This window comes from Tachypleus tridentatus, chromosome 10 (genome assembly GCF_004210375.1).
Source record: "Tachypleus tridentatus isolate NWPU-2018 chromosome 10, ASM421037v1, whole genome shotgun sequence".
NCBI lineage: Eukaryota > Metazoa > Arthropoda > Merostomata > Xiphosura > Limulidae > Tachypleus > Tachypleus tridentatus.
Window position 1 is genome coordinate 4,155,808 of NC_134834.1, and position 15,543 is coordinate 4,171,350.

At 32.0% G+C, this 15,543-nt stretch overlaps 1 protein-coding gene across 1 annotated transcript in view; it reads right to left on the bottom strand.

Moving 5' to 3' along the window:
• Positions 1–15,543, bottom strand: part of LOC143227929 (hemicentin-1-like) — a 246,350-nt gene that overhangs the window by 168,305 nt on the left and 62,502 nt on the right. The window contains 5 exon segments of the mRNA XM_076459284.1: positions 4,388–4,693; positions 9,260–9,541; positions 10,011–10,325; positions 14,413–14,588; positions 14,831–15,027. Of these exon segments, the coding sequence (XP_076315399.1) occupies positions 4,388–4,693; positions 9,260–9,541; positions 10,011–10,325; positions 14,413–14,588; positions 14,831–15,027 (1,276 nt within the window).

Genomic DNA, 15,543 nt, shown 5'->3' on the forward strand with positions numbered 1-15,543 from the left:
AACCATTGTTCAAGTCTATTAGAAGTAATAACAACCACTGTTCAAGTCTATTAGAAGTAATAACACCCACTGTTCCAGCCTATTAGAAGAAATTCCAACCTGTCTTCCTGTCAATTAGAAGTGATAACAACCATTGTTCCAGCCTATTAGAAGTAATTCTGACCTGTCTTCCTGTCAATTAGAAGTAATAACAACCACTGTTCCAACCTATTAGAAGTAATTCCAACCTGTCTTCCTGTCAATTAGAAGTAATAACAACCACTGTTCCAACCTATTAGAAGTAATTCTGACCTGTCTTCCTGTCAATTAGAAGTGATAACACCCACTGTTCCAGCCTATTAGAAGTAATTCTGACCTGTCTTCCTGTCAATTAGAAGTAATAACAACCACTGTTCCAACCTATTAGAAGTAATTCCACCCTGTCTTCCTGTCAATTAGAAGTAATAACAACCACTGTTCCAACCTATTTGAAGTAATAACAACCACTGTTCCAGCCTATTAGAAGTAATTCTGACCTGTCTTCCTATCAATTAGAAGTAATAACAACCATTGTTCCAGCCTATCGGAAGTAATTCTGACCTGTCTTCCTGTCAATTAGAAGTAATAACAACCATTGTTCCAGTATATTAGAAGTAATTCCAACCTGTCTGCCTGTCAATTAGAAGTAATAACAACCACTGTTCCAGTCTATTAAAAGTAATTCCGACCTGTCTTACTGTCAATTAGAAGTAATAACAACCATTGTTCCAGCCTATTAAAAGTAATTCCGACCTGTCTTCCGTCAATTAGAAGTAATAACAACCATTGTTCCAGCCTATTAAAAGTAATTCTGACCTGTCTTACTGTCAATTAGAAGTAATAACAACCATTGTTCCAGCCTATTAAAGTAATTCCGACCTGTCTTCCGGTCAATTAGAAGTAATAACAACCATTGTTCCAGGTTACTAAAAGTAATAAATTTTCTTCTATTAGTTCAGTACATTTGTATTTTTAAAAACGTAAAATATTTCACCATTAAATGAATTATTTTCCTTACACAATGAAGTTTCTTTTAAATATCACTATTTATCACAAGAGAAAATCCAGTGTAGGAACACATTACTGACATTTCTACAGATTTATCTCAAACTTTATATCATAATCCTTGGAAAAAAACTTACTCAGAAGAATAAATTTATGATGGCAGGCCAGTACTGATAAATGCTTTCTAAATGTTGGACAGTAACAAAAAAACAAAAACTAAATTTAACAATAAAATCTCTTTTTAAGTTTGTCTAAATGTTTTTCTACAGCACTTTGTATCACTGTTAAGACTGATTGGTTTTCCAGCTGAATTAGAGGACATTGACAAAATTCAGAAATTTTCAATAATTTTTATGTGGGATCATTCTTACCAAGTACATCCACATCAAACTCTTCATATTAAAAACTGGGATCATTCTTACCAAGTACATCCACATCAAACTCTTCATATTAAAAACTGGGATTATTCATACCTAGAAACATCCACGTCAAACTCTTCATATTAAAAACTGGTATTATTCTTACCAAGTACATCCACATCAAACTCTTCATATTAAGAACTGGGATCATTCTTACCAAGTACATCCATATCAAACTCTTCATATTAAAAACTGGAATTATTCTTACCAAGTACATCCACATCAAACTCTTCATATTAAAAACTGGTATTATTCTTACCAAGTACATCCACATCAAACTCTTCATATTAAGAACTGGGATCATTCTTACCAAGTACATCCATATCAAACTCTTCATATTAAAAACTGGAATTATTCTTACCAAGTACATCCACATCAAACTCTTCATATTAAGAACTGGGATCATTCTTACCAAGTACATCCACATCAAACTCTTCATATTAAAAACTGGAATTATTCTTACCAAGTACATCCACATCAAACTCTTCATATTAAAAACTGGTATTATTCTTACCAAGTACATCCACATCAAACTCTTCATATTAAAAACTGGTATTATTCTTACCTTGAACATCCAGATCAAACTCTTCATATTAAAAACTGGGATCATTCTTACCAAGTACATCCACATCAAACTCTTCATATTAAGAACTGGGATCATTCTTACCAAGTACATCCACATCAAACTCTTCATATTAAAAACTGGGATCATTCTTACCAAGTACATCCACATCAAACTCTTCATATTAAAAACTGGGATCATTCTTACCAAGTACATCCACATCAAACTTTCATATTAAAACTGGGATCATTCTTACCAAGTACATCCACATCAAACTCTTCATATTAAAAACTGGGATCATTCTTACCAAGTACATCCACATCAAACTCTTCATATTAAAAACTGGGATTATTCATACCTAGAAACATCCACGTCAAACTCTTCATATTAAAAACTGGTATTATTCTTACCAAGTACATCCACATCAAACTCTTCATATTAAAAACTGGTATTATTCTTACCAAGTACATCCACATCAAACTCTTCATATTAAGAACTGGGATCATTCTTACCAAGTACATCCACATCAAACTCTTCATATTAAAAACTGGAATTATTCTTACTAAGTACATCCACATCAAACTCTTCATATTAAGAACTGGGATCATTCTTACCAAGTACATCCACATCAAACTCTTCATATTAAAAACTGGAATTATTCTTACCAAGTACATCCACATCAAACTCTTCATATTACAAACTGGTATTATTCTTACCTTGAACATCCAGATCAAACTCTTCATATTAAAAACTGGTATTATTCTTACCTTGAACATCCAGATCAAACTCTTCATATTAAAAACTGGGATCATTCTTACCAAGTACATCCACATCAAACTCTTCATATTAAAAACTGGTATTATTCTTACCAAGTACATCCACATCAAACTCTTCATATTAAAAACTGGTATTATTCTTACCAAGTACATCCACATCAAACTCTTCATATTAAAAACTGGTATTATTCTTACCAAGTACATCCACATCAAACTCTTCATATTAAAAACTGGTATTATTCTTACCAAGTACATCCACATCAAACTCTTCATATTAAAAACTGGGATCATTCTTACCAAGTACATCCACATCAAACTCTTCATATTAAGAACTGGGATCATTCTTACCAAGTACATCCACATCAAACTCTTTATATTAAAAACTGGGATCATTCTTACCAAGTACATCCACATCAAACTTTCATATTAAAAACTGGGATCATTCTTACCAAGTACATCCACATCAAACTCTTCATATTAAAAACTGGGATCATTCTTACCAAGTACATCCACATCAAACTTTCACATTAAAAACTGGGATCATTCTTACCAAGTACATCCACATCAAACTTTCATATTAAAAACTGGGATCATTCTTACCAAGTACATCCACGTCAAACTCTTCATATTAAAAACTGGGATCATTCTTACCAAGTACATCCACATCAAACTCTTCATATTAAGAACTGGGATCATTCTTACCAAGTACACCCACATCAAACTTTCACATTAAAACTGGGATCATTCTTACCAAGTACATCCACATCAAACTCTTCATATTAAAAACTGGGATCATTCTTACCAAGTACATCCACATCAAACTCTTCATATTAAAAACTGGTATTATTCTTACCAAGTACATACACATCAAACTCTTCATATTAAAAACTGGTATTATTCTTACCAAGTACATCCACATCAAACTCTTCATATTAAAAACTGGTATTATTCTTACCAAGTACATCCACATCAAACTCTTCATATTAAAACTGGTATTATTCTTACCAAGTACATCCACATCAAACTCTTCATATTAAAACTGGGATCATTCTTACCAAGTACATCCACATCAAACTCTTCATATTAAAACTGGGATCATTCTTACCAAGTACATCCACATCAAACTCTTTATATTAAAAACTGGTATTATTCTTACCAAGTACATCCACATCAAACTCTTCATATTAAAAACTGGTATTATTCTTACCTTGAACATCCAGATCAAACTTCTTCATATTAAAAACTGGGATTATTCTTACCTAGAAACATCCACATCAAACTCTTCATATTAGAAACTGGGATTATTCTTACCTTGAACATCCAGATAAAACTTCTTCATATTAAAAACTGAGATTATTCTTACCTAGAACATCCATATCAAACTTTTTCATATTAATAACTGGGATTAGTGATGAGTGATGTCGAGAAAACCCACTTGTAGAGAAATATATTTGCAAAAACGGCTCGTTCAGGTTGAGAAAATATTTTACATAGAAGAGCGAACAACGTTTCGACCTTCTTTGGTCATCGTCAGGTTTAGGATGTAAAATATTTTCTCAACCCAAACAAGCCATTTATGCATACATAATAACTGGGATTATTCGTACCTAGAACATCCAGATCAAACTTCTTCCTAATCTCACCAACTTCATTCCTGGCTACACACATATACTCTCCAGCATCCCCTTCCTGAGTGTGTTCAATCCACAGCTTTCTTCTGCTGTCAAAGAAGGACAAGCCAGGATGAGTCTCTGGAGACACAACCTCTCCATCTTTTAGCCAGATAATATGTGGTGGTGGAGTTCCAGAGACAGGACACACAAGACTGACAGGGAGATTCTCCAAAACTTTCTCCTTGTGAAGGATGTCTGAACTGTCTTCTGTCTGTGATGTCTCCTCCAGTTTAGGAGGAACTGAAAAAAGATGTTCAATTAATACATTTAAACACACTCAAACTAACAGATTTAGTTGATGTGTTCTTTAAAATACAAACACACTCAAACTAACAGATTTAGTTGATGTGTTCTTTAAAATACAAACACATTCAAACTAACAGATTTAGTTGATGTGTTCTTTAAAGTATAAACATACTCAAACTAACAGATTTAGTCGATGTGTTCTTTAAAGTTTAAACACACTCAAACTAACAGATTTAGTCGATGTGTTCTTTAAAGTATAAACACACTCAAACTAACAGATTTAGTGATGTGTTCTTTAAAGTATAAACACACTCAAACTAACAGATTTAGTGATGTGTTCTTTAAAGTATAAACACACTCAAACTAACAGATTTAGTGATGTGTTCTTTAAAGTATAAACACACTCAAACTAACAGATTTAGTGATGTGTTCTTTAAAGTATAAACACACTCAAACTAACAGATTTAGTGATGTGTTCTTTAAAGTATAAACACACTCAAACTAACAGATTTAGTGATGTGTTCTTTAAAGTATAAACACACTCAAACTAACAGATTTAGTCGATGTGTTCTTTAAAGTATAAACACACTCAAACTAACAGATTTAGTCAATGTGTTCTTTAAAGGTTAAACACACTCAAACTAACATATTTAGTTGATGTGTTCTTTAAAGTATAAACACACTCAAACTAACAGATTCAGTTGATATGTTCTTTAAAGTTTAAACATACTCAAACTAACAGATTTAGTCGATGTGTTCTTTTAAGTATAAACACACTCAAACTAATAGATTTAGCTGATGTGTTCTTTAAAGTATAAACACACTCAAACTAACAGATTTAGTCGATGTGTTCTTTAAAGTATAAACACACTCAAACTAACAGATTTAGTCAATGTGTTCTTTAAAGGTTAAACACACTCAAACTAACATATTTAGTTGATGTGTTCTTTAAAGTATAAACACACTCAAACTAACAGATTCAGTTGATATGTTCTTTAAAGTTTAAACATACTCAAACTAACAGATTTAGTCGATGTGTTCTTTTAAGTATAAACACACTCAAACTAACAGATTTAGTGATGTGTTCTTTAAAGTATAAACACACTCAAACTAACAGATTTAGTCGATGTGTTCTTTAAAGTATAAACACACTCAAACTAACAGATTTAGTCAATGTGTTCTTTAAAGGTTAAACACACTCAAACTAACATATTTAGTTGATGTGTTCTTTAAAGTATAAACACACTCAAACTAACAGATTCAGTTGATATGTTCTTTAAAGTTTAAACATACTCAAACTAACAGATTTAGTCGATGTGTTCTTTTAAGTATAAACACACTCAAACTAATAGATTTAGCTGATGTGTTCTTTAAAGTATAAACACACTCAAACTAACAGATTTAGTCGATGTGTTCTTTAAAGTATAAACACACTCAAACTAACAGATTTAGTTGATGTGTTCTTTAAAGTTTAAACACACTCAAACTAACAGATTCAGTTGATGTGTTCTTTTAAGTATAAACACACTCAAACTAACAGATTCAGTTGATGTGTTCTTTAAAGTTTAAACATACTCAAGCTAATAGATTTATTTAATACATTCTTTAAAGTTTATCATACTCAAGCCAAAAAATTTAGTTACTATGTTCTTTAAATGAAGGTTTAAACTTATTTAGGCCAACAGATTTAATTAATACATTATTTAAATGAAGGTTTATCTTTATTGAGGACAACAAATTTAATTAATACACTATTTAAATGAAGGTTTAAATTTATTCAGACCAATAAATTTAGTTAATACACTATTTAAATGAAGATTTATCCTTACTCGAGCCAACAGATTTAACTAATACACTATTTAAATGAAGGTTTATCCTTACTCAAGCCAACAAATTTAGTTAATACTTTCTTTAAATGAAGGTTTATCCTTACTCAAGCCAACAAATTTAGTTAATACACTATTTAAATAAAGGTTTAAACTTATTTAGGCCAACAGATTTAATTAATAGATTTTTAAATGAAGGTTTATCCTTACTCAAGCCAACAGATTTAGTTAATAGATTTTTTAAATCAAGGTTTATCCTTACTCAAGCCAACAAATTTAGTTAATACTTTCTTTATATGAAGGTTTATCCTTACTCAAGCCAACAAATTTAGTTAATACTTTCTTTATATGAAGGTTTATCCTTACTCAAGCCAACAAATTTAGTTAATACTTTCTTGAAATGAAGGTTTATCCTTACTCAAGCCAACAGATTTAGTTAATAAATTTTTAAATGAAGGTTTATCCTTACTCAAGCCAACAGATTTAGTTAATAGATTTTTTAAATGATGGTTTATCCCTACTCAAGCCAACAGATTTAGTTAATAGATTTTTTAAATGAAGGTTTATCCGTACTCAAACCAACAGATTTAGTTAATAGATTTTTTAAATCAAGGTTTATCCTTATTCAAGCCAACAAATTTAGTTAATACTTTCTTTAAATGAAGGTTTATCCTTACTCAAGCCAACAGATTTAGTTAATAGATTTTTTAAATCAAGGTTTATCCTTATTCAAGCCAACAAATTTAGTTAATACTTTTTTTAAATGAAGGTTTATCCTTACTCAAGCCAACAGGTTTAGTTAATACATTCTTTAAATCAAGGTTTATCCTTACTCAAGCTAACAGATTTAGTTAATAGATTTTTTAAATCAAGGTTTATCCTTACTCAAGCCAACAGATTTAGTTAATAGATTTTTTAAATGAAGGTTTATCCTTACTCAAGCCAACAGATTTAGTTAATAGATTTTTTAAATCAAGGTTTATCCTTATTCAAGCCAACAAATTTAGTTAATACTTTTTTTAAATCAAGGTTTATCCTTACTCAAGCCAACAGATTTAGTTAATAGATTTTTTAAATCAAGGTTTATCCTTACTCAAGCCAACAGATTTAGTTACTACTTTCTTTAAATGAAGGGTTATCCTTACTCAAGCCAACAGATTTAGTTAATGAAATATTTATTATGTGCATTATGAAAAGATTTTAAGCAAATCAACAAGTAATAACCACAGCCAATAATGGAATGTCACATACCAGAATAAAAATTTCACATTATTTGACATTCACTTCATTTAGTAAAAGTAAATACTAGTCCTTCCAAATGCAAAATATTCATGGACTCAAATAATAAAGTTGTGCTGAAGGATTAGAGCCTACATGACGTGTAATATGTATCAAAGACAACCAACACAGATAATATTTGATCACATCAAATTTGGGCACCAAGACAACCAACACAGATAATATTTGATCACATCAAATTTGGGCACCAAGACAACCAACACAGATAATATTTAATCACATCAAATTTGGGCACCAAGACAACCAACACAGATAATTTTTAACCATATCTTTTGCCAACAAAGTACAGAATCTTGTAACAGGTGAGAATCCATTAAGAAAAAGCCATTAACATGACTAGACAACAGTATCTTGTCTACAAATGAGGCCAACAAGGGTATAAATTCACCACTTTCACTTATACCTCCCATTCAACTGTTCTATAGCTGAAAATTAGATGTGTATTACTAATGTTTCACGTGAAAACATACTGATCAAACTGCCAGATGCATGTAGTTCTGTATAAAATAACTGTTGAAATTAATGCTGGTAAACTTTTGTCATCAATCACTATGTTTGTTACTGACAGAAGTATGGAAGGTATGTTGGCCTTTGGATATGAAATTCTTACAGCAAAACCTTTTGTAATGCAAATTATGCTGGAGGGCTGCCTTCACAGTGTACAGTCATCAGACAGAGCATGACCAAGTATGAGAACAGGAACTGTAACAAGGTGAGGATGCAACACTGTTTTAGAATAACATAACCTTCTGTACATCATGTGAAGTTTCAAGTTCATTGAAGCCAATTCGATTAATGAAGCCCTTAAATATAGTTTGAAACTTATTACAGCCAACAGATTGAGTTAAGCCTATAAATAGGACCAAACATGCACATATACTGATGATGTAGATGTGATTAATCTCTAAAAGAATGTTGTCAACTGCTTCCCTTCACAAAGTGTTAAATTAAAGCTTAAAAATTAGATTCTATAAATTGAGAATATTTACCTTATAACTTTTAGAACTATATTTATCTCACTCCAATTAAAAAAAACAAAAAACATTTATATGATGAGGCAAAAAAGGATCCTTGGATTATAAACTATATCACAAAATAAGAAGACTTATAAATGAACAACATAAAACATTATAAGGGTTCTCAAACCAAAACATGAAAACAGAATATTATAAATGTTAGTATATAAATAATTCCAAAACTTTGGTGTAAAACATGCTTGAAATATATTTAAAAAAAAAGTTGGTGTCAGAGTTACTGACTTTTTATATTTTTGTCAGTGAGAATAAAAAAACACATACATTAATGTTTGTTTCTAAATGTATAAAAGAGTTTTGTCAGTTATAATGGCAATCACCCAGTGTATTTCTGCCACAAAAACAACATTTTATCAACCCAAATCATAACAACAAAACAGTCAACAACTGAAGCAACCAACCCAAAACTTTGAGGTTTACATCTTTCTCTGCAGAACCAGCGTTGTTAGCAGCCAAACAAGTGTATCGACCCCCATCTCTTATGGCAGCTTTGTCAACTAGAAGGTGACCATTTGGCAGAATGATTGTGTCTGGAGAGGAAAATGATGATAAAAGCTGACCATTCTTCATCCAGGTTATAACAGGACTTGGGTGACCACTTGCTTCACATTCGAGCACAATGCTGTCACCTTCCTTAACTTTGGCATTTTCAACTTTCTCCTGGGCCTGAATCCTAGGGGGAACTTGGAAGACATAAACAACTGTTGTAATATCTTGAAACAGTTAAACAACTATTCAAATAAAAGACTGAATAGTTACATAAATTAATAATAGCACTGTAACACATTTTTAAATCTACTACTAAGAAGAGAAACTATTTCCACAAGGCTGTAAAAAGATGAATCAATGTGTGCACCCATTAGCCCTTAACCAAGAAAATTAAGTGTGGTCACTTAGTAAGGGAACAAAATGGTTCATTGTGGCTATTTAGTGAGTGAACCAAAATAATTTTAAAACCTTACTGAAACAATTTAATAATGACCACTAATAACTAATAACTACTTGTAACACATTACTTTGAACAATTTATCAAATGAAACATGATTTTCTTTTGAGTTAGCTTATTTTTGATAGATTTTTAAATAAACGTTATTTATACTCACATTATGTCTATAATGTTTTAATGTAAATAACAATTGTAGTTTATCATACCCAAAACATCCAGATTAATTTCTTTGGAGACTTCTCCAGCAATGTTCCTGGCTTCACAAGTATACTGCCCAGCATCATCATTCTTGGCATGATTGATAAGGATGCGCTGACCACTGTCCATAAGTTGAACATCTGATACAATATCACCTCTGCGACTCTGTGGGTTCACGTAGAGAGGAGGTTCAAATATTGTGCCATCTTTCTTCCAAGTAATCTTGGGGGTTGGAAGACCAGTTACAAGACATTCTAAAACTGTACGCTGAGAAATAACCACTTCTTTGTAATCCGTTTCTGGACCATCGAGACTCGGAGGAACTAGAAACATATAAAAATTACCAAATTTTATTATTCTTCAAGGAAACCATGAAACAATAAGATTATCTTATCCTAATAATTAATATTAAATACTTAAGTGAAAATAGACTCCTGAACTAGGATCTCTTGCTAAGAAGACAAGTAAAATTTACTATTCAGAACATCAAGAGGGATGGTTGCTACTCTTGAGAAGGTCAGCAGTGCAGCACTGGTTTTCTTAGTAAGAAGATCTTGCTTCAGGTCCTAGTACAAGAATATTTTCTTTCACTTATTAGTTTGTTATACTGAATATTTAATATTAATTACTTCAATACTCTAAGTCTAACAGAAAGTTACTATAATACAAAATCAGTAAGTATTGTCTTCACCACCGACATGTTTAACCAGCTCGAATGAACAAAATGAAGTATAGAAAAAATGTTTTACTTGAACAGAAAACTGAAAATAGTTATTAACACTTTACCAATAAATAAAACATTACTGTAACAATAAACAAACAACTTCCTAATGCTTGAAGAACAAAGTAAATTACATAATGTATCAACAATCCATATAGTTGTTAATTCACCATAGAACAGTTAAAAGTACTAACCTAACATTCACAGTAAACTCCTGTATCCCATGTCGAGACACATTATGTAGAACAGTTTACAAGTACTAACCTAACATTCACAGTAAACTCCTGTATCCCAGGTCCAGATACATTATGTAGAACAGTTTACAAGTACTAACTTAACATTCACAGTAAACTCATGTATCCCATGTCCAGATACATTATGTAGAACAGTTTACAAGTACTAATCTAACATTCACAGTAAACTTATGTATCCCATGTCCAGATACATTATGTAGAAGAGTTTACAAGTACTAACTTAACATTCACAGTAAACTCATATATCCCATGTCCAGATACATTATGTAGAACAGTTTACAAGTACTAATCTAACATTCACAGTAAACTCCTGTATCCCATGTCCAGATACATTATGTAGAAGAGTTTACAAGTACTAACCTAACATTCACAGTAAACTCATGTATCCCATGTCCAGATACATTATGTAGAACAGTTTACAAGTACTAACTTAACATTCACAGTAAACTCCTGTATCCCATGTCCAGATACATTATGTAGAACAGTTTACAAGTACTAATCTAACATTCACAGTAAACTCATGTATCCCATGTCCAGATACATTATGTAGAACAGTTTACAAGTACTAACTTAACATTCACAGTAAACTCCTGTATCCCATGTCCAGATACATTATGTAGAACAGTTTACAAGTACTAATCTAACATTCACAGTAAACTCCTGTATCCCATGTCCAGATACATTATGTAGAACAGTTTACAAGTACTAATCTAACATTCACAGTAAACTCCTGTATCCCAGGTCCAGATACATTATGTAGAACAGTTTACAAGTACTAACTTAACATTCACAGTAAACTCATGTATCCCATGTCAAGATACATTATGTAGAACAGTTTACAAGTACTAATCTAACATCCACAGTAAACTCATGTATCCCATGTCCAGATACATTATGTAGAACAGTTTACAAGTACTAATCTAACATTCACAGTAAACTCATGTATCCCATGTCCAGATACATTATGTAGAAGAGTATACAAGTACTAACTTAACATTCACAGTAAACTCATGTATCCCATGTCCAGATACATTATGTAGAACAGTTTACAAGTACTAATCTAACATTCACAGTAAACTCCTGTATCCCATGTCCAGATACATTATGTAGAACAGTTTACAAGTACTAATCTAACATTCACAATAAACTCCTGTATCCCATGTCCAGATACATTATGTAGAACAGTTTACAAGTACTAATCTAACATTCACAGTAAACTCCTGTATCCCATGTCCAGATACATTATGTAGAACAGTTTACAAGTACTAACCTAACATTCACAGTAAACTCCTGTATCCCATGTCCAGATACATTATGTAGAACAGTTTACAAGTACTAACCTAACATTCACAGTAAACTCCTGTATCCCATGTCCAGATACATTATGTAGAACAGTTTACAGGTACTAATCTAACATTCACAGTAAACTCATGTATCCCATGTCCAGATACATTATGTAGAACAGTTTACAAGTACTAACCTAACATTCACAGTAAACTCATGTATCCCATGTCCAGATACATTATGTAGAACAGTTTACAAGTACTAACCTAACATTCACAGTAAACTCATGTATCCCATGTCCAGATACATTATGTAGAAGAGTATACAAGTACTAACTTAACATTCACAGTAAACTCATGTATCCCATGTCCAGATACATTATGTAGAACAGTTTACAAGTACTAATCTAACATTCACAGTAAACTCCTGTATCCCATGTCCAGATACATTATGTAGAACAGTTTACAAGTACTAATCTAACATTCACAGTAAACTCCTGTATCCCATGTCCAGATACATTATGTAGAACAGTTTACAAGTACTAACCTAACATTCACAGTAAACTCATGTATCCCATGTCCAGATACATTATGTAGAAGAGTATACAAGTACTAACTTAACATTCACAGTAAACTCATGTATCCCATGTCCAGATACATTATGTAGAACAGTTTACAAGTACTAATCTAACATTCACAGTAAACTCCTGTATCCCATGTCCAGATACATTATGTAGAACAGTTTACAAGTACTAATCTAACATTCACAGTAAACTCCTGTATCCCATGTCCAGATACAATATGTAGAAGAGTATACAAGTACTAACTTAACATTCACAGTAAACTCATGTATCCCATGTCCAGATACATTATGTAGAACAGTTTACAAGTACTAATCTAACATTCACAATAAACTCCTGTATCCCATGTCCAGATACATTATGTAGAACAGTTTACAGGTACTAATCTAACATTCACAGTAAACTCCTGTATCCCATGTCCAGATACATTATGTAGAACAGTTCACAAGTACTAACCTAACATTCACAGTAAACTCATGTATCCCATGTCCAGATACATTATGTAGAACAGTTTACAAGTACTAACCTAACATTCACAATAAACTCCTGTATCCCATGTCCAGATACATTATGTAGAACAGTTTACAAGTACTAATCTAACATTCACAGTAAACTCATGTATCCCATGTCCAGATACATTATGTAGAACAGTTTACAAGTACTAACCTAACATTCACAGTAAACTCATGTATCCCATGTCCAGATACATTATGTAGAACAGTTTACAAGTACTAACCTAACATTCACAGTAAACTCATGTATCCCATGTCCAGATACATTATGTAGAACAGTTTACAAGTACTAATCTAACATTCACAGTAAACTCATGTATCCCATGTCCAGATACATTATGTAGAACAGTTTACAAGTACTAATCTAACATTCACAGTAAACTCATGTATCCCATGTCCAGATACATTATGTAGAACAGTTTACAAGTACTAACCTAACATTCACAGTAAACTCCTGTATCCCATGTCCAGATACATAATGTAGAACAGTTTACAAGTACTAACCTAACATTCACAGTAAACTCATGTATCCCATGTCCAGATACATTATGTAGAACAGTTTACAAGTACTAACTTAACATTCACAGTAAACTCATGTATCCCATGTCCAGATACATAATGTAGAACAGTTTACAAGTACTAACCTAACATTCACAGTAAACTCATGTATCCCATGTCCAGATACATTATGTAGAACAGTTTACAAGTACTAACTTAACATTCACAGTAAACTCATGTATCCCATGTCCAGATACATTATGTAGAACAGTTTACAAGTACTAATCTAACATTCACAGTAAACTCATGTATCCCATGTCCAGATACATTATGTAGAACAGTTTACAAGTACTAACCTAACATTCACAGTAAACTCATGTATCCCATGTCCAGATACATTATGTAGAACAGTTTAAAGTACTAATCTAACATTCACAGTAAACTCCTGTATCCCATGTCCAGATACATTATGTAGAACAGTTTACAAGTACTAACCTAATATTTCCAGTGAACTTCCCACATGTCCAGTTACCTTAGGTAAAACACCTTACAAGTACTGACCTAATACACTGACATCAAACTGCTGTTCCCCCCGGCCAGCTACATTAGATGCAATGCACTTGTAGGAGCCTGTATCAAAAACTCTAGTCCGATTGATCTGAAGCTTACGTCCATTAAGTAAGATATTCACTCCAGGAGTGTTCAAAGGTGAGACAAACTCCCATCTTTCATCCAAGCTATCTGTATGGATAGAATATATATAAGTAAGATATTCACTCCAGGAGTGTTCAAAGGTGAGACAAGCTCCCCATCTTTCATCCAAGCTATCTGTATGGATAGAATATATATAAGTAAGATATTCACTCCAGGAGTGTTCAAAGGTGAGACAAACTCCCCATCTTTCATCCAAGCTATCTGTATGGATAGAATATATATAAGTAAGATATTCACTCCAGGAGTGTTCAAAGGTGAGACAAACTCTCCATCTTTCATCCAAGCTATCTGTATGGATAGAATATATATAAGTAAGATATTCACTCCAGGAGTGTTCAAAGGTGAGACAAACTCCCCATCTTTCATCCAAGCTATCTGTATGGATAAAATATATATAAGTAAGATATTCACTCCAGGAGTGTTCAAAGGTGAGACAAACTCCCCATCTTTCATCCAAGCTATCTGTATGGATAAAATATATAAACAGTTTAAACTACAAGGTAATGCATGTTGCTACATTGAGGTTATAAAACTTGTAACCCTCAAACAAAGGTTTTGTAAATTTTAGTTAAAAATACAGAATATAAGAATGATCTATAATTATTTGTTCTTGTGTTTCCATTTTCTAATCATTATTTGATAAAAAATTATGTTCTTCTGTTTGTATTACACAGTAACAGTTAGGTCTGGATAAACATTTTTCATACCAAGAGAAGCAAAACAATTAGAGAGTTAAACTTTTATCTGGAATTTGATTAACTTTTTGTAATAAACAACAAATATGTGAACCTTTTGCTTGATAACAGTGTATTACTGTAACTATGAAATGTCATCAGTGTGTTACGGTAAGTATGAAATGTTATCAGTGTTACTGTAACTATTAAATGTTATCAGTTACTGTAACTATGAAATGTTATCAGTGTGTTACCGTAACTATGAAATGTTATCAGTTACCGTAACTATGAAATGTCATCAGTG